The sequence below is a fragment of the Chrysochloris asiatica genome, unplaced genomic scaffold (genome assembly GCF_000296735.1).
Source record: "Chrysochloris asiatica unplaced genomic scaffold, ChrAsi1.0 scaffold00019, whole genome shotgun sequence".
In the NCBI taxonomy this organism is placed as follows: Eukaryota; Metazoa; Chordata; class Mammalia; order Afrosoricida; family Chrysochloridae; genus Chrysochloris; species Chrysochloris asiatica.
The window spans coordinates 29,396,409-29,415,941 of NW_006408537.1; the positions used below are offsets into that span (position 1 = coordinate 29,396,409).

At 36.7% G+C, this 19,533-nt stretch overlaps 1 protein-coding gene across 1 annotated transcript in view; it reads right to left on the reverse strand.

Annotated features, from left to right (window-relative positions):
• Positions 1-1,226: 1,226 nt before the first annotated feature.
• Positions 1,227-19,533, reverse strand: part of COL12A1 (collagen, type XII, alpha 1) — a 138,434-nt gene continuing 120,127 nt past the window's right edge. Inside the window, exons 58-68 of the mRNA XM_006835792.1 lie at positions 19,381-19,476; positions 18,003-18,056; positions 17,585-17,638; positions 13,424-13,477; positions 11,959-12,030; positions 8,783-8,818; positions 8,610-8,676; positions 6,410-6,598; positions 5,437-5,505; positions 3,978-4,148; positions 1,227-1,402 (exon numbers count right to left, since the gene is read on the reverse strand). Coding sequence (XP_006835855.1) covers positions 1,227-1,402; positions 3,978-4,148; positions 5,437-5,505; positions 6,410-6,598; positions 8,610-8,676; positions 8,783-8,818; positions 11,959-12,030; positions 13,424-13,477; positions 17,585-17,638; positions 18,003-18,056; positions 19,381-19,476 — 1,038 coding nt within the window. The remainder of the gene's footprint in view (positions 1,403-3,977; positions 4,149-5,436; positions 5,506-6,409; positions 6,599-8,609; positions 8,677-8,782; positions 8,819-11,958; positions 12,031-13,423; positions 13,478-17,584; positions 17,639-18,002; positions 18,057-19,380; positions 19,477-19,533) is intronic.

Consider the following 19,533-nt stretch of genomic DNA (forward strand, 5'->3'; position numbering starts at 1 on the left):
TTTTTACAATTTAACATGCTAACAAAGTATGGTATAGGGAAGTGATTAAATGAGTAACAAATCATGTGGGTTGTTAGATTCCTTGGTTGTTTGGGGTCTCCTAGGATACCTAGTTGCTTTCCGTCAACCACACACAGCCTCTACATTCCTAATAAAGCCTTTGGATTCTGCTGCACTTTTTCAGGCTCTCACGAATGTCTTTCTATGACTTCACCATATCATTAAAAATCTAAAGTTGTTTAGCATAACTTAATAGTATTAGCAAGATTTTGTAACCGTATCCAAGGATATGAATGTGTTTGTTTTAACAACCGCCTGAACAGTCCAAAAGGCCCTCCAAAGAAAAAAATCATACCATGTCAAATTTTCAGTAGTTTTATTGAAAAATGCCTCTTTTGTTTCAGAAATAAATAATATAAGGCAGTGAAATTCACAATCTGCAGTTAAAATATAAAAGCAGCAATTCTATGTTCATAGTCTTGCAAACATTTTCCAACTGCTTTTGATAACTAAGAAACATTATGTTCTGGAAAAAAAAAAGTTCATACTAAATATACAACACAAACATGCAATTCCATCTCTGCAGAATTATCTGCAACTTGGCATAAATGTTAATGTGTCTAAAACAAGGAGGTTTAAGGCAATATGGAAGTGTATCCAGTTGATACAATAATTTCAGCTAAATGGTTTAAGATTTTGTGATTGTTAAAAGAGATGTATAAGAGCATTCCATGCCCGAATGTATAACAGAAGATAGAAGAGGGAGATAAATAATTGCAACATTGTTGGCTTTTCCCTCCCTTTTGGATTTAGGACGGGAATGATTTGAATCATGGTGTAAATAAATTGCAAATAAGTAGTGGAAAAGATAAACTGCCCTCTTGAAATATACAGTAGCTCTGGGTTCCAGGACTTACTGCTTAACCTAAGAGTTTCACTGAGGCTGCCCTCTGTGCTAACTAAAAGCACAAGGCAAGTTATCTCCAAGCAGCTTCCGTGAACAAAGTATTTTGCAAGTATTTCAAGGGTAAAGGCAAAGATGTCTACAGATGTGTCGTGTAAGCTAGATTTCCTGCAAAAACCAAGTTCTCTACAGTCAGGAAAGACAGTCTTGGATGAAGAAACACCGGAAGAAACATCGCAGAAAAAACATAACGCTGCTCTCTTTGATCTGAAAATGAAAATCCCAACACCTCCCACCAGTCTCCCAGCTTGCGCCGTCGGATTCACTGCCCCGGGCCACCGGGCTGGGCGCTACGCCAGCGCGCAAGGGGATGCCGCTCCTCGGCCGGCTGGTCGGCGCCGTAGTCCTCATACTCTTCCGCCGTCCGCTCAGGCTCCACCGGCACGATGAAGGGCTCGCGCTCAGGCAGGTAGGCCCCGCCCTCGGGCACGTACGGCTCTGTCCGATTCAACATTACAGTTATGGCATGACTTGAAGGCACACACACAGCAAAAGCTAAATCATCACCCGAGGTGATGGCAATCCAGTCTTAATCTCATACTATAAATAGATAAATTACAATGTTCTGATTACTTCCACGTGCAGAGAGAATTTGGTGATGGTCAAATAATGATATGGTCAATTGTTTTAAACCTTCAAAGATCGAGCAGGTAATACAATCATTGCACAAATACCTGGAAAGGGTCAGACTGGACCAAAGAACTGTAAACGCAGTACCTAAATAGGATTTTGGCAAATCCAAAGTAACTGTTCATGACTTCAGACTCCTCAATTCAAAATACAACTTGGAAAGATGAGGAGGTGAGGGGGGATTTTATTGGCTCCTAGAAACTGAACTCTGGAGGTGAAAAGCAACTATCACCAGGTTAATATACAGTACATAACATTTTCTGTGGCTGTCCCTCACACAGACTGAATTACAGCTTGTGAGTGAAGAACATCAGTGACTACAGCAAAACAGGAATTAAAAAACAAAAAACGTGGTTATAAGACTTGAGTTTGAAAATCGCAATTACAAAACCCAAATGAGAGTACACGTACAAAGATAATAATTAAAAGACGCATGCCCTGAATCAGACATATTGCTAACAAGCAAAGAGATGAGGAGATTCCATTCGGTGTTATTCCGGCATAGAGCAAGCAGCAGGCTTTGATGCAGAAGCTTATTGTAAAATTGTTAAGTGATTTTAGTGGACAGGATCACATACAAATCATTTACAAGCCACAATTAGTTTATTATTTACATAACACATTTCTCTTTAACCAGGTTAATTGTTCTTCCCCAAATGGCATGATCTTCGCTGGTTAGTAGTTTTATTGTGTGCCTCTTTCACAACTGAGGCATGTCATGGCTGTGTTTGAGCTTTTTTTTTTTTTTTTTAATATAGTTTCCACATTATTACTGAAATGCATCAGGCTTATAAACTGACATCACTGCTTTTGATCTCATTCAAGTTAGTCTAGAGTCTCCACCCTCCTTTATGATATCAACCCCGTTCATTAACCATATCTGTGGTGAGATTTCCATACACACTCATTTCCTAATAAGCACGTGCGCAAACATCTCAGAAACAGGATTTTCATGTATTCAAACTGTAAGCAGCACTGGCGACTTAGAAAATTTGTTAGCCGGAACCTGAAACAGGTCAAAGATGATAGTTTTTAAAAGTTGAATTACTATGTAAAAATATATATATATATATACATCCATCTAAGTATGTAATGGTTAAAGTATATTTATATATCCATATATTTATAGTTATCCACACATAATTTGAGCCAGAAATAAATCTATTTTATTAAGAATTATAATTTTGTGAATGGATTAAATAAAAAATATACCTTATGATCCAATATTACTTTTGGTCATACAGGCAGTCCCCAGATTACAAACAAATTCTGTTCCTAGATCTGTCTTTAAGTTGAATTTGTATGTAAGTCAGAACAGTATGGTATAGTTCATATCTAATGTCAATTAGTCAAATAGTAATTTTAGTACATAGTTTACCTTTCTGTGCATAAAAAACTTCCAGATACACTAAAACACATTTAACATAATGAAACAGTAATAATAATATTTTGATACATGTCACAAAGTAGCAGCCATTAATTATTAAGAACCATTGTATGCAACTCAATTTTTTTATATATAAATAGGCTTTAGGGGATTGGTTCTTAATTATGGGTTATCTGTAGGTTGGATGTTCCTAACCTGGGGATTGCCTTATGTAAGTATTTACATAAATATATAGATATATAGATATTTAGATAGTCAACTACTCATGCACTATTTGCTAGTAGCAAACCATATCAAACAGCAGTATCATTCTTAAAATTTGCAAGATGCTTCAGAGTGCACTTATGAAAAGGTCAAAATTGACAATAGCATGACTTTCTTATTTTCAGATAGGCATATCTCCCCTGCCCTCATATCCTGCAAAATCAGACAAAAGAACCTTCTACCTTCCATAGTTGTCAAACACTAGAAATTCACTACCCAGCCCTTAAAAAAAAAAAAGATTAAATCTCAGAATTTTTAAGTATTAATTCAATGGACATTGTGAGACAGTGAATTATTTTCAGTTATCTACCCCATTTTATCATTTATATTACTTACAAGTTACATTCCCAAACAAATTTTTTATATATATTTTACTGACACTCTACAGTTGGATTCAACAAATCCCTGTTCTCAACCTTCAGATTGGGGGTGGAGGGGAGGTAAATTGGTGTTATTATTTATACTCTCAAGAGAACTAAGAAGAGGTTTGTGATGTGATTTGATTAATGTGGAACTATAGAAAGGAAAATAAAATAGTTATTTAAACCCTCACATTGAAGTATTTTATACTTTGGGAGAAAACATCATTATCACATAGTGAAAACACACAATAAAATCAGTTCTACTTTTCAGTAAATCCTTAAATCAATCCTCCTTCTATCCTAGGAAACTTCATTTCCGTAAAATCTTTAATTCAGGTGAACTTGGGTTTTCACAATGGCAATAACATACCTGGATAGCCTTGCCCATTGTATGGGATGCTGGCACACTGAGACGAATCACAGTATCCAGGAGGACCTGGGGGACCTCGGATACCTGAGTTTCCAGGACGACCAGGGGGGCCAGGGGGGCCTCTTGAACCAGTGGACCCTGGTGGACCTGTTCTGGATTCTCCTTGTGGACCTAGTGTGGGATTAAAACAAATATATTTCCCTTCTTGTTAAACACATCCCCTGAGGCAACCAACAATAGTTTCACTGGCACCTGCACTGCCTTAAGACTAGATAGTGATGGTTGCTGTTAAGTACTGTGGAGTTAGTTCTGACTCACAGCCATCCTGTATAGAGTTTTCAAGACTATAAATTTTTGTAGGAGCAGAAAGCCTCATTTGACCTTGTGGTTTGAAGTCCAACCCCCAGTCAATGGTTAGAAAATATTTATTTAAGAAATCACCAATATGAACTAAAAATGTGATGAACCCTTACCAGCCACTTCTCGAGTGATGATCACAGTGATGAATTACTCTAATGAATTTATTCAAAGAAAGGTGATGTAGCAAGAATTAAGTCAAATAAAATACGTCAATGAATTTTCTGGTTTACTCCTAGTCTTAAGGAGATACAAGTACCTCAAAGAACTGGCTGTAGTATGCAACTGAATACACTGTGGGCCTATTCCATCACTCTAAACTATGCAGTAGTGAAACAATGTCATTTCCAGATCAAGTGAACTATGGCTAACATAAATGTAAAGATTTAACTGCTAAACTAGTCTTGCTTCCAAGTATCACATGGACCGACTGTATGATGGGGGGAAAAATATTTTCAATCTAGGAAACAACTGGACACCCATTATTTCTTCCCAAAACATCAGTATCTTTCAATGGAATCTTGTGATGTGCCAGATCTTTTAGGAAAAACATACTGTCTCAGTTTTATGGCTCATTTTGGAAGAATATTAAAAGAGACAGGAAGCATAGTGGTCCTTAAAGACTATGAGACCAAATAAAATAAACAGGACTTCACTAAAATAAAAAAATAGGAACCAACTCTCTGCATCACTAAAACTCATATGGTGGCTGTGTGCCGTGAAGTCAATTCCGACTCATAGCGATCCTGTACAGGGTTTCCGAGGCTGTAAATCTTTACGGGAGCAGAAAGCTTCATCTTTCTCCCGCAGAACAGCTGGTAGTTTCGAACTGCTGACCTTGCGGTTCGCACCCCAATTCGTAACCACTACACTACCAGAGCTCCTTAAAACTCGTATACTCATATGCAAAAGTTATAGTTAGTACCTAACACACATTCAAACATGTTTTTGGACAAATAACATAGAAATGAAGAAGTTATATAAGTTGAACTTCTTGACACAAATGTTCAAATCGAATAGCACAAAGTAGTCAGTCTCTTGGAGACTGTGTGCTTGCTCAGTATTTATACTCTTTCCTTATTTGATGTATTTACAAACCTACCTGGGGGGCCAGGTGACCCTCGGGGTCCTGCAGACCCAATGCCCCTTTCACCTTTCTCTCCTGGTAAGCCTAAGGAAGGACAAAAAGAACACAGAGAAAAAAATTACCTGGAAATATATTTTTTATCTAAACTGATAATACTCAATTCAAATCATTCATTTCCCTAGTAAAACAGAACTTAATTTTTCACAGAAGTTTGCTTTTTAAAGCAAATTCTTTCTAAACATTTGTGTATAATTCCAGATTCCTGGCCAACAGACAAATCTGACCACAAGTCAGGGGAAAAAAAATATGTGAAGAAAACAAACATGTCTAACATATTTTTAATTAATAATTAAGAGCAAAAATCTTGAATAACCTATTACAACTCATTAAAAAACATCTTGAAGCTATCTTTAGTAACTATATTAGTATAGCATCCAAACCATCAGAGTAAAATGGAAATACATTAAGATTTTTCTGTTCTAAGAATGTCAATTACCACATTGAAAAAAATGGTACTCAGAGTCCCGATACATATAGAACCAGATAATCCTATTTTTAAATTTTTCCTTCAGTTATACTTACCTACCATGAAATTAAAATCAAACAAAACTACATGAACAATGCCAAGCAGTGAGTAAAGGAACCAAAAGATTTGAACTGAAAACTGCAGGGCTGCTGAAGTATATTCAGTTGTTGCTCTGTTCTCGTCACAGTCAAAACAATTAATACATTTGTACAGTCTGATTGTGTTGGCCAACATTATTTTCCCCATTAGTAAAAGTTTCAGAAAATAGAATTCTCTTCACTGAGCTCTTCTCAGAAAACAGTCCTGTTTTCCAGGATTTGGAACTCCATGGCTTTCAGGTTGCCTAAAGAAGAAGCTATGTTCACTAACAGACTACTCTTCAGGGGTTGTCCAAACAAAACTAGTTAGCTTTACCCAGGTCCTACACTTGCATACACCTACCTTTATGCCAGAAACACCCACCTCTTTCCCCAGGAGGTCCCTGCATCCCTGGTGAGCCAGGGAAACCTGGCCGCCCCCCAGGTCCTGGTTCTCCTCGAGCTCCTGCATTCCCAGGAGGGCCTGGAGGACCTGGTGGGCCTGGCTGATTACGATTGGAGTGGTAATCATTTGGAATCTGATTCAGCATCTGATTGAATCTGTTCATCTGACCTACAAAAAGAAATAAGGCTTTTCAGTAAGAAAACCAGTAAGGGAGGGGAAGGGAGGCAAAACTGTTTACTCTTAGTGTTTTAAGAGAAATCTCTCCCCCAGGAAATATTCTATTTAGAATCCTAAAAATAAAAAATATATAAAAACAATCTCAGTACAGAATGATCCCTAAAAAAACAACTGTTTCTACAAAATGCTAACCAGTAAGCTACAAGCATTACTATGAGTACAAAAGAGTTGTAGATGTTTAATACATCTCTGACATAAAGCCTTAAGATTTTCCAGTTGATGTCACACAAAAGAGAATCTTTTTTTAAATTCAGAAATTATACCATTGTGTGGACCTCAGACACCGATGGAGTCCTGGTATGGTGTTATAAAATAAGCACTGGGCTGCTCGTCATGGGTAAGCAGTTCACATCCACCACCCTCTCCCTTGAAGCCCTACACAGGGTCACTATGAGTTGGAACAAACTCAGTGGTACTAAACAACCAGAAGAAAATGATGATCAAGCTTTAATGCAAATTGGAATCACCTGTGGGGTATATTTAAAAATACAGATTATTGAACCTTAACTGCAAGGACAATGATTCACTAGGACTTTGGGAATATTCCAGGAAACTTCATTTTTAAGAAGCACTATTGTTGTTGTTAAGTGCCGTAGAGTAGGTTCCAACCTATACTGACCCTATACATGGGTTTCCTAGGAGCATCTGGTTAGCGTGAACTGCTGATCTTGCGATTCAAGCCAGCTTTGCAGTCTAGTGCATTAACATACAATGCCACAACAGGACTCCAAGATGCACTGTAAGTGACTCTGATGTGGGTATTCGGCAAGACCATACTTTCAGAAACACTGATTAAAATTTAATGAGAGAACAAATCTTGGTTTTAAGGCCCATACCTAGTCTGCAAGTACTGAATTTTATTATTGAATTGGCCTCAAAGAATGGGAAGAAAACTAAAACCAACAAAGACCAGTTGCCATTGAGTTGATTCTGACTCATAGCAACCTCACATGTAGGAAGTAGAATTGCGCTCTATAGAGGTTTCAATAGCTCTGACTTTTTTGCCAAGGGGCCTGTGGTTGGATTTGAAAAGCCAACAACCACTTTGTTAGTTGTTGTGTGGCTTTGAGTCGGTTCCAACTCAGTGACCCTGTATAGGATTTCCAAGGTTCTAGATCTCTGTGGGAGTACAAAGTCTCATCTTTCTTCCATAAGCAGCTGGTGGATTTAAACAGTCGATCATACAGTAACATGTAGTAACAGTCCGAAATGTAACCCACTATGCCACGAGGTGTGGCGCTGTGGATTAATGCACCAGACTGCAAAGCCGTTTGAACTGTAATGTCAGCGGCTCAAGCTTACTAGCAGCTCTTCGGAAACCCTATGCAGGATCACTATGGGTCAGAACTGACTCGACGGTACTTAACAACAACAACAACAACAACTACTACATACCACCAGTCTCTTTTTTGTTAGTAGTCAAACATTTAAATATTTACACTACATAGGGACTCCAATGGATAAAGTATGCAAAAATAGTAAGGCAAGAAAAAGTTCAGCCAAAATGGATCTTTCATCATCAAATTAATTTTGATGGACCTCATTTCTTTAAGATCAGACGGTAATTTAAAGATCACAATTTAAAGGATGTAATTTCTTAGTACTTAAGACATTTACTGCTTCCAGATGCACCCCTGTGAGGCTATTTGTAAATTCTAACGTGGAAACTGAAAATCCCTGATATAATATGGCTTTCTACCTATTGGGCCGAATCTAAATATAACAGCTGTTACCTAAATGACTGACTGTCTTTAAAATACCATTAGCTTTATCTAATTAAATGTAAAACTGAACTGTAAAAAAAATAATAGTTCATCAAAAATGAAATATAAGCATATATCTTAGAATTTTGTAACTCAAACTATGCATTTTTCTGCAATTAATTTTAAACATTAAAATTATTCTACAAATAATTTTAAACATTAAAAACAAGAGATTTTACCACTTATCAACTGTTCACAGACTTGTCTTGCAACTGCTCGCATCATGTTCTGGGACGCGATGTCACCCTGTTAATTACATCAATAAGAGTCATTAGTATAGTATTTTTAGGATTTCAGACATCAATGTTTAACACACAAAGTAAATATAGGTGAAATTTTAAGAAATACATACCCTATCTCCTTTTTCTCCTTTCAATCCAGATGGACCCTGAAGTATAGGGATTTCATACATTAGCTATTGCTGACAAACATGGTCTAAAGCAATTCTTGAACAGACATGACTATAAAGGAGAGCCAAGTCTGCTTTCTAGCAATTAGAGCAAATACAGCACATCACATTTATAACCACGTCATTCACAATTTTCTTTTCTGTTTCAATGAAACTAATCAAGCTCTGCATGTTTGTCTCTCTCTCTCTCTGTTTTTCTTTTTCTCTGTCTGTATGTCTATTTATGGATATCTACATACACATAAATATCCTCCAAAACAGTACATAGATATGAATTTTATGGTCAAAAACATGGAAGTTATATACTATGCATGCTTCTTTTTAATGCCATTCAAAATATAATCTTGGAGCAGAATGAAATGTGAAGGGTGTATAACGGTACCATTATTCTTGGAGTGTGGAATGTTCTCGAAGTTAATCTTGGTTTGTTTCTACTAAGAAACAGTGGGTTTTGTCCACTCCCTAACTAAACTTTTTATCTCTAATCTCATCCAATGATTTTTTATGCATTTGATATAAAATACCCTGGTGTGGTGCTGTAGGGGTAAAGCACTGGATCGTAAGGTTGGTTTGAACCACAAGGTCAGCGGTTCAAACTCACCAGTGGCTCCTTGGAAACCCTATACAGGGTTGTTATGAGTCAGAACTGACTCAATGGCACTTAACAACAACAACCCTTATTAAACAACTTAAACCAATTGGTCCCACATCCAAACGCAGTCACAGAGTATTTGTCCCTACTCTGTCATAAGCTTTATATTGGCAATGACAGGTTCTCAAGAGAATTTGTCTTTATAGTTGCTGGGGACAGCATACGCAGACCCTGGGTTGATCAGTGGCAGCCCCATTAAACCACCTCTGAATATAATCAGTTTAACCCAGATACTCTCCTTCCTCCTGAATGTATATTATTTATTTACTTGCTTTTTGTATGTGTCCCCCACTAGAATCTCCATGACAACAAGGATTTTGTCTTATTTCCTGCTGTGTCTTCAGACCCTAAAACACTGTCTGGCACATTGTAGGCACAAGATAAGTATGTGTTCAGCAAACCAATACAATTATTCCACAAGCAGTGCCTGAAAATATCCACTACACAGCATCAGATATTATAAGTTAGAAAGGAAATATCAACTGGTTATAGTCGATAATGACATAAAATAGCTAAGGTTTACTGGGTCTCTGTTAAGACCCATCTGCTATTTTTGGTTTTAGAAAAAGAAAAGGTGAAATAAAACAGGGAAGTCACTAGGTGGTGTGAACAGTTAATGTGCTTTGCTGCTAACCAAAAGGTTGGAAGTTCAAGTACGTCTAGAGGCTCCCTGGAAGAAAAAATTGTGATCTACTTCTGAAAACTCAGCCACTGAAAATCCAATGATATATTCGGTCTGAACTGGCTCAATGGTAACTGGTTAAGACAAAAGAGAGAAGAAAAGGAGAGAAACATTCTCCGTAGAAAGACAAAGAAGACTGAAAACAAGGAGGAAGATGAGCTCCAAATAAATGTATACCAAATTACAATCATCATTTTTAAAAAAAGTAGAGTTTGGGTACTTGATATTTGTGGAAACACTACTATTCCTGAGTTCAGAGCTTTCTGCAAATTACAATAATTTTACATATATATCTACACACTGCTACTTTGCTGATTTGTTTTCTTTTATAATTTATTGCCATTCTAATATGTAATCCTTATAGTAATGATCTATACTGCCAATATTTAGAGATCCTCTCTGAAGTAAAGGCAGCAGAAGTTCCTCCTGGATTCTAGCTGCAGCCATCAGTTACATCAGTATGTGTCCTAAATCAGACTTTACTGAAGCCACAGTAAAATGAAATACAGTTGTGACTTGGTAGGCAAGTCCCATGTACTTTGAAAGGCTCTTGTGAAGTTTCTGTCCTGCATGATCCTTAAAAAAGAGAGAATAGAGCCCTGTGCTAGTGCCCCACGGTATACCAGGAGTCCTTCTGTCTTTACACTACATGCTTAATCTTATGGAAATATGAATGATAGACTATACCACAGTAAGATTCTACCCTCAGTTTTTCCGACAATAACATTTTTGTCTAAATTTGGGTTTAAGTAATGTGAGCAATAGTTAAAGAAGTTCTGTCCAGAAGACAGCCCTGATAAATTTGTGACACTGTTAATAGTTGGATTTAATTATCTTTATGATGTTGTTTGTTGTTGTTAAGGGCCATAGAGTTGGTTCTGACCCATAACGACCCTGTATAGGGTTTCCGAGGAGCAGCTGGTGAGCCTGAGCCACCGACCTTGCGGATCAAACCAAATTTGCAGTCCAGAGCATTAACCCACAGCACCACACTAGGACTCCATCTCTATGATACATATGTATATTTCAGAATGCTACCCAGACTCCCCAAAGAATGCTTATAATAAATCCATACATCATGCAGACAAATAAGTAAAACCTTGTAAAGAAGAATATAAACCTTACTGTTGTTGCAAATGCTTGTGGATTATTTTGGGAGACCTGAGTTTGGAAACATTCATTGGAAAATACAAGCTTTGTACATCATCTCAGCCATTACTTTAACAGAAACATATAAATTAACCTGGATATAAGTTGGGTCAGGCCAGTATATAAAATTAAAATGACTAATTAAATTAGACAAATTATTTAAATTCTGAGATTAATGTTCTAACATCCTTAATGAAAGAGAAAAAAATAAATGGCAGTCACTGGATGATGTTTCCAAAGGGTTAATATTTCAAAGGAAGAATGGAGGCGCCATGTACCCTCATCGTGTGTTTTTCTGTCTTAAGTAGCATACCACTTTGAAATAAGAAGAATCATTCCACTGACCCAGCTCTGAGTGTTTATACAGTACAGAAATATGTGTCTTGGCTCATGATTCTATTATCCTTTTAAAGAAACTCAATGGCCACAGTTTTCATCCCAGAATATTAAAACAACTCAGAGAGAAAAACTTTAGAACTGGTACCAAATTAAATCCATCTAGTTTTAGCATAGTGTCAACAAATGCATCAAACACACTACAGCAGAGATAACATAAATATGCCAAAGTCTTGCAGTTCTCCTCATTATTTATATCCAGAGGGAAATTATTTTAGACATGCAAAGCCGTCCCCTTACTGGTCTGCCGTGGTCTCCAGGTTTTCCTGGTTTCCCACTTGGTCCTGTGACTCCTGGAGAGCCTGGGGTTCCCTGCAAGACACAGGCCAAGTAAGGAAGTGTTGTGACGAAGGAGAAATCCTACCTAAAGTAAACTAACAAAGTGTGGCCATTTTTTAAAGCTCCTAAAAGAAACAGCACATGATTGCACATTAAGGAAGAGTAAAACGGGATTTAAAGTTAACATGAAAAGATGTTGAAATGCTACATGTACTTGAAAATTCTACAGTTATAAGAAATAATTTGAAGTCAATGGAGAAATATTACACATATATAATCAGTTTCACAATGCACAGATTATGATCCCAGTAAGTTGATTATAAAATGAGTTTACAGACATCAATTCCTACTTTATAAATTATATCTATTGCAATTCCAGGAAACCCATAAAGAAGTGGTTTTGAGAACTTTGGTCTGAAAATAAATTAAGAAATCGGCTGCTTTGTGTAGGATAGGACCCATGGTAGTGGAATATTCCCTTGTCTGCTGGACATCACGCTCTTAGCTAAGCAATTCACTCTTTCTTTGGGTGCAGACTCTACACTTCCATTCTCCTGTACTACGTCAGCACCCCTCACGCCATCAAAACCATTAAGAATTTCTCATTGCTGCATTTGACACAGCTCCAAGAACATTCTAGTCACATTTTAAATAGAATATTTATAAATTACTAACACATTAATGTTCTAAAGACTAAAACGTTTTGAAAATAAAGTCATCAGGTTTTATAAAATTATTGATTTCCTCATTCATTATACAAATTTCGAGCTCTACAATACTTAAAATGAAACAATGAAATCTTACCTGAGAAAATATAGATTAAATATAAATAATAAAGTTTTTTTATATATACTCTCAATTCTTTACACCCTGCCATAAAGCCATGGCATCTGCATAAAGCCATCTGCAACCTCAACAATTTACTTATCATCTCACCTGGATGCAAATGTATGTATGCAGGTTTTAAAATCATTGATTTCAGTTCTTTTTCCCAAAGATCTTCATTATAAGACCCTAATTATGTCTTCAGAACAATTAATAGTACTTAATAACTAATGTCTTTAAAATCCAAAAATTATGGGCTACCAATTCTTAAATGCTTGACGCAAGAAAAAACCCCTTAGTTCACAAAGCCCATCCCTTCACTGTGAAAATGAAGATACTGAAGACTAACCAGCTAACAGAAGTTAGTGATATTTTTTCTGTTTTAAAATAGTTTGATGAAAGAGGAAGGCTCCATATTGTAACACATCTTTTTTTTTTGTTTTTCCTAACACATTTACCAAGTTTTAATTTGGGGAAGTCAGGGACGTTCCATAGAAGTGTCCATAGCTTGGGCATAGAATGGGCCTTAAAGGAAAGGTTACCTGACCTTTTAGCAAAATTGGAAGGAATGGGCAAACAATGTACTCTACTCAGTTCTTACCGGTGGCCCAGGTGGGCCCCTGGGTCCCATTGCACCATCTTTTCCAGTGAAGCCCTATTGGAAAAAGAATTAATTAGAGGTTAGTGTAATAATGAGCAAATGAAAAGCAAAGATACTAATCAGACTGCTTAGGGTGAAGAGGAGTTAGGTCAGTGTGCTGTTTGGCAGTAATATGAAGGCATATATACAATATGAAGACAAATATACAAAAACATGCTCTCCAATTTAACTTATGCCTTTTACTGAGCAATTGATTTCTGTGCTCAATCATTTATACAGTCAAAAATATAAATGTTTTAAAAGTTCAAACTAATCTACTTCTCCAACAAAGACAGATTACTTTGGTGAAGATAGTGTTTTCTATTTTTTTTTAAGTGTGAAAAAGTCAAAAGGAAGACTGAACCTTTCTACTGGAAAGTCAAATGTCACCAAGCTCACCCAGAGAAGATAAAATGGAAGCGGGATCAAAGCAATGCTGCTGAGAAAAGCATATAGCATCATAAAAGATGAAGGATAGGCTGACTAACAGACTAGAGAACCCCCTCCCCTATACCCTAAGCCACTGCTAGATCAGACACAACTGTTTACACGAGGGCGTCCAAAAGTTTGTAGAAAAATGGAATTAAAAAATAATTCAACTTTTCCACAAACTTTTTGAAGCCTCCTTATATGTCTCTAAAAACCAAAACCCAGTTGCCATCCAGTCAATTTTGGCTCATGGCAACCCTATGGGATTGCATAGAACTAAGCTCCATAGGGTTTTCAAGACAGTCATCTATAGAAGTTGATTCCACATCTTTCTTCCTTGATATCTCTGGGTGGGTTCCAACCACCAATTTTTTAGTTAGTAGTCAGGTGATTAACCATTAACCTAGGGATTTCTCCTTATTCTACTGGTGAATTTCTTCTTCCAAAATGAAAAAATGAGGCAAAACTCTCTTAACTGCCTTCTGCTCAAAAAAAAAAAAAAAAAGAGGACAATCTCTATCCTCATAGTAAGTAGTTACTTTTGTTTCTTTCTTCATGTCACATGGAATGCCAGCACTGCATCCGTGCTGGGTTGACCAGGAAGAGAGGTCATCCCTAGGAACAGAACATGGGCTCACTCTTTGGCTCCTGTACCTCACTCAATGTTTTTTCATTTTGTATAGGGCCAAGTGACCTCTGTCTGGAATGAGTCATCCTGCTACTTAAAAGCAGATCCTTGAAATCCAACTGAGGATTTCTGACTCAGGTCATTTTTTATGGTGGTTGAATTCCTCAGTCAATTAAAAAAGAAAAAAAAAATGAGATTCTTGTCTCATTTTCTGCACAGAAGAGTGTTAATTTTATCCATTTTTTTTTTAATTTAGCACTTAGATTACAACCTGTATTAGGTACCTATTCTTCTCATTAGCCCACTGATTTTACAATGGAAGAAGATTAAGTTATTCTTTAATATCGTCTTAGAAAATAATCCAGAAAAAGATTTTCAGAAATTTATAGAAACAAAGATTTTTGACTGTTTTCTAAAATATCTAAGCTTGCCAAACAAAAACCGGTCCAGGGCCATCTGATGTAACATTGATGTTATTTCTTCAAGGTACTTAAAAAGCAAAATGCTCTGCTAGTATCACTTAGACATTTTAAAAGGCATTTCTTCCATCTAAAGTACCCCAACCACTACAACAATTGTTGTTGTTGTTAAGTGACACCGAGTTGATTCTGACCCATAGTAACCCTGTATAGTGTTTCCAAGCAGCAGCTGATGAGCTTGAACCACTGACCTTGCAGTTCAAACAACTCTGCAGTCTGACCCATCAGCCCACAAAACACCACAAGTGTCACATGAGGGGGCTTCAAAAATTTCATGGAAAAAAATTTTATCCTATTTTTCCATTAAATTTTTGAAGCCCCCTCATGCATTTCTAAATAATTACCGTGTTGTTGTTGTTGTTGTTGTTGTTGTTAGGTGCCATCGAGTTGGTACCGAGTAGCCATCCTAAAAATGTCCTGATAAAATATTTTCTTTTAAAAGAAACATATCTAAATTGGTATGAGGGTTTTATTCTGATGTCCTCAGAAGGGCTCCCCAGTGGAGCCATCTACAGAACTCTGTCCTATAGTTTTATAGTTTCATTGTGTTTTTCATGTTCAAAGCTACAATAGTGATTGCTGCTACCACCTACATGAGGGTGGCTAAGAAGACTTGTGGTGATTCTTACATTACTTTCTAACAGTCTACAAAGTGTGTTATCTTTTTTGCTCTTTTTGAAAATCACTTTATGTAGAAGACAGCCCATGCACCCTCTTTCCACCAACTCCATCCTGGTAACAAGTCTTCCTTCCTCGCCATGATCCTTGGGCTTGCTCTTCTGTGTTTCTTCTCTTCCATAAAATTCAAGTTTCTTTCTTTCTGTTTTCAGCTGAAATCCCTGCACCCAAAGTCTAACTTTCCAAAACTGTTTATGTTTTATCAGCTTTGCAACCTGTTTTCAACATGTAACAGGTATGTAAACTAAGCATGCTGGGCTATGAAGGAAAAGATAGGAGAGGAATGCTTTCCTGAAATGTTCCCTTGCCCCATTCCAGGAGGCTTGGGTGACTTTCCCTTGAAGCTAGATTCACATATCATAATTTAAGAGTGGAAAATACTGCCCCTCGCACTCCTTACTATTCAGAGAAGCAGCAATGGTGAGTACAGCTGCCTGCCCATCAGTTCAGAGAGACTATGATGGGAAGGACAATGTCTTTAAAACCCGATGGATGGATGTGACGGGCACAAGAAGTAGCAGCAGTGAGTCAGCCCGTCACCACTTCTGAATTGCCATGTTTTGGGGTTTAGTTTCTAACTGAAAAGACTGACTCACCACCTCTGCATTAACAATAAAAGTTAAAAAAAAAAAAAGAGTTCAAAATAAATTCCAGTCTCAAAGACTCAGACCAATATACTTATATTCACTGTATATATTCATATATATCAGACTCAAGGTGGCCTTTGAGGACAGACAAGAGCTACCCTGCACAGTTTCCAAGACTGCAATCTTTATGGAAGCAGACTGCCACATCTTCCTCTCACAGATAGCTGGTTCAAATTACCAGCCTTTCAATTCACAGCTGAGTTATACAAAGAGTTATCAAAAAGTTTATAGAAAAATCCCATTCTCTTTTCATTTAAATTCCATTCTCTTTTAAAGTCCTCTATATATTCCACCTCCAGGTTTCAGACTCTCAAGTGAATATAGTTTTACCTTTGAACTTTCGCTCTCCAAAACCCAAAAGTAACTATGGAAGTAAAATTTGCTGGTATCTATTCATCCACCATGTTATAGTCTATTGGAAAATCTTTGAATAGCCTACTTCTTCTGCATAGAGGTAGCTAAGGTTAACAGGTGAGTGTGTTTAGTGGTAGCTGTGACGTCTCTGATTCTGTAGGATCCTGTTGCTTGTCATATGTTTTATCTTGACTTCTCAGTCAGAATACAGACACTCTCAGACAGTTGTCCAAGCCCTAAAATGCTAAGAAGTCATTCATTTATTTGTTTTGGCTAACTCCAAAATCTCTGGGTTCTTCCCATTAATGGTCTCTTACGGAACAAGATGTTCCATAACATTGATGAACAGGACAAAGAGGCCACATTCACTAAGCTTTTCATTTACCATTACCAGGAAATATTGAGTTCCCTGCACTATTTTCCCATGAAATCAAGAGCAAACCTGAAACCTCCTATAAGACATCAAAGCCAGGCCTAGAAGTGTCTCTGAGCTCCAAAGTTCTCAAGAGGATGTCCTTGCTTCACAGTAAAACTCAAGGATGCTCTCTGATACGTAAAAGCTACCTCATAAAGATTTCAACTAGAGGACTGAAAGCAGTTTGCTCAGATTTTTAAATTTCTTTATAATCAACTAACTTCCATTTCTGGCCTTCTTTTTCTAAATTTTATAAAATATAAAATTTTACCAAAATTTAAATTTAAAATCTCCCATAAAGTCCACCATTTTGTTTTGTAGACCTTGAGATTGGTCTGATGTTGGATAGCTCATTGATAATAGTATTTCAGTCTTTTACAAGACATACAAATTTCACATTCCAACAAAGCAAACTGAATTGTGACGTTTCTTAATTAATAGGCAACATCATGATATTTCTAACATGCATATAGCCTGCTGAAGAAAACTCACTCTGTCTCCTGGAGGTCCCATTGGTCCTGGTGGGCCAGGTAAGCCTGGAGTTCCCTATACAAAATAAACAAACAATTAAAACACACTGAAAATTCTCCCAAAGGAAATATCATTTAATATACTTCCTATGAAAAGGATACATTTTACTCTCCAAAATGATTTTTATTTTTAATTTTAAGTAGTTGCAGAGGGTGTAAATCATAGGGCAAGCATCATACCAAGCATATATGCTCAGTCAAGAGCAGATACCTGAACTGAACAGCACAAATTTGAAGACTAAGATCAGGGTGTGAAAAGGAAATAACATGGGGTGCATAATAGGCTTCTGCTTTGCTGATTGACTTTGGCTCACCTTCGGAGGCAATATTTCAAACACTCTTGACAAGAAAAATCAAGTCAACTCTAAAGACCAACTCACCGCTCGGCCTGGAAGTCCTGGCTCTCCTGCATCACCTTTTATCCCTTGGCGACCCTAGAACAAGAATGGAACACAGTGCTCAGACGTTTTACAGTGATGGCCTCATAAAGGCATTTTTAAAAGGGATGAATGAATTTAAAAACTTTTTTTATGGATGCTCACTTTTTAAACTTACAAATGCTCTACTGCAATTTTCATTTAATGCTATGGAATAATCTTATATACCTATGATATGTTGTTGTTGTTAAGTGCCATTGAGTCAGTTCCGACTCATAGCAACACAGTATAGGGTTTTGAGAAGCAACTGGTGGGTTTGAACTGCTGATTTTGTAGTTAGAAGTCTAGTACATGTATCCTATAACGCCATACCAGAACTCCAACTATGATATCACTGCCTTTAAAAGAAAATAAATTAACATGATTTCTGTAAAAACTCAAAGAATTAAAACTTGAAGGGATTTTTTTTCTTTATAGCATGAATTCAGTACTAAATAGCAATAGAAGATATTAATAAAATATTGTCAGAAAATAACACAACTTTGATTTTTATAGCTATATACTTGAAGATACTATGATAATGGCAAAGCTGAAAGTTAAAACTGATCACCTTAGTTTTACTAGTTGTAGTGAAAGAAGGTAAAAGCCCCTAAAGCTACATTTTGGGTGGAAGAACTTAAAAGTAAGATGCAGTCAAACTACCAGCAAGGAAGCCCTATTCCTTCACACATTTTATTTCTACAGATTTCTAATACTGATTTTTTTTCACTTGCCTAAATGCCGAAACAGTGTATCTGTCCTACTATGTCATATCAAAATGGTATTTAGAATTAAATTTAAGAACTGTGCATTTATTGCATCCTTTCTTATAATACTAAATGTGTTTTATATTAAGATAGAGAAAAAGTTAGTGGTTAAATAAAATATGAGGTTTTTTAAAATATTTTTTATAATTTCTGATTAGAATTTGTAAAAAACATTAAAATTTTCATAAAAATTACTTAAAGAGAAATAAGGCCCTAGGTCAACTAACACAAGTTTCCCTTGAGGTCATAAATATTACAAAAGGATGGGAAAACTGCTACAGATTGAAAGCACTTTCAACGCTTTCAGGATGTTGACAAACATATACATTACTCTATAAAAACAAAACAAAAGTCAAATAAACAGCAGTAATTTTTCTACACAGGCTTCTCTGCATTATATATTATTACACATGAATAATATGAAATTATTATTGTAATAAATCATCTCAGCGACCAGCATTGTTGGATTCTCTGAGAAAACATTTGAGTTTGGCAAAATGTAGTAGAAAATATTCCAGTTAAACTCAATAGTTAATCCACCATCTTCATTTAATACAGAAAGCCTTTGTACGTACTTGTTCTCCTGGAATAGAGAGTCCATTGGGTCCCTGGGGACCTGGAGGACCTTGGGGGCCTGGAGGACCAGTATCTCCACGAGGACCAGGGGGGCCCTAAAAATGCATGAGAGAAAGATAAACCACAAAGAAACGTAACATCCTTCCAGAACT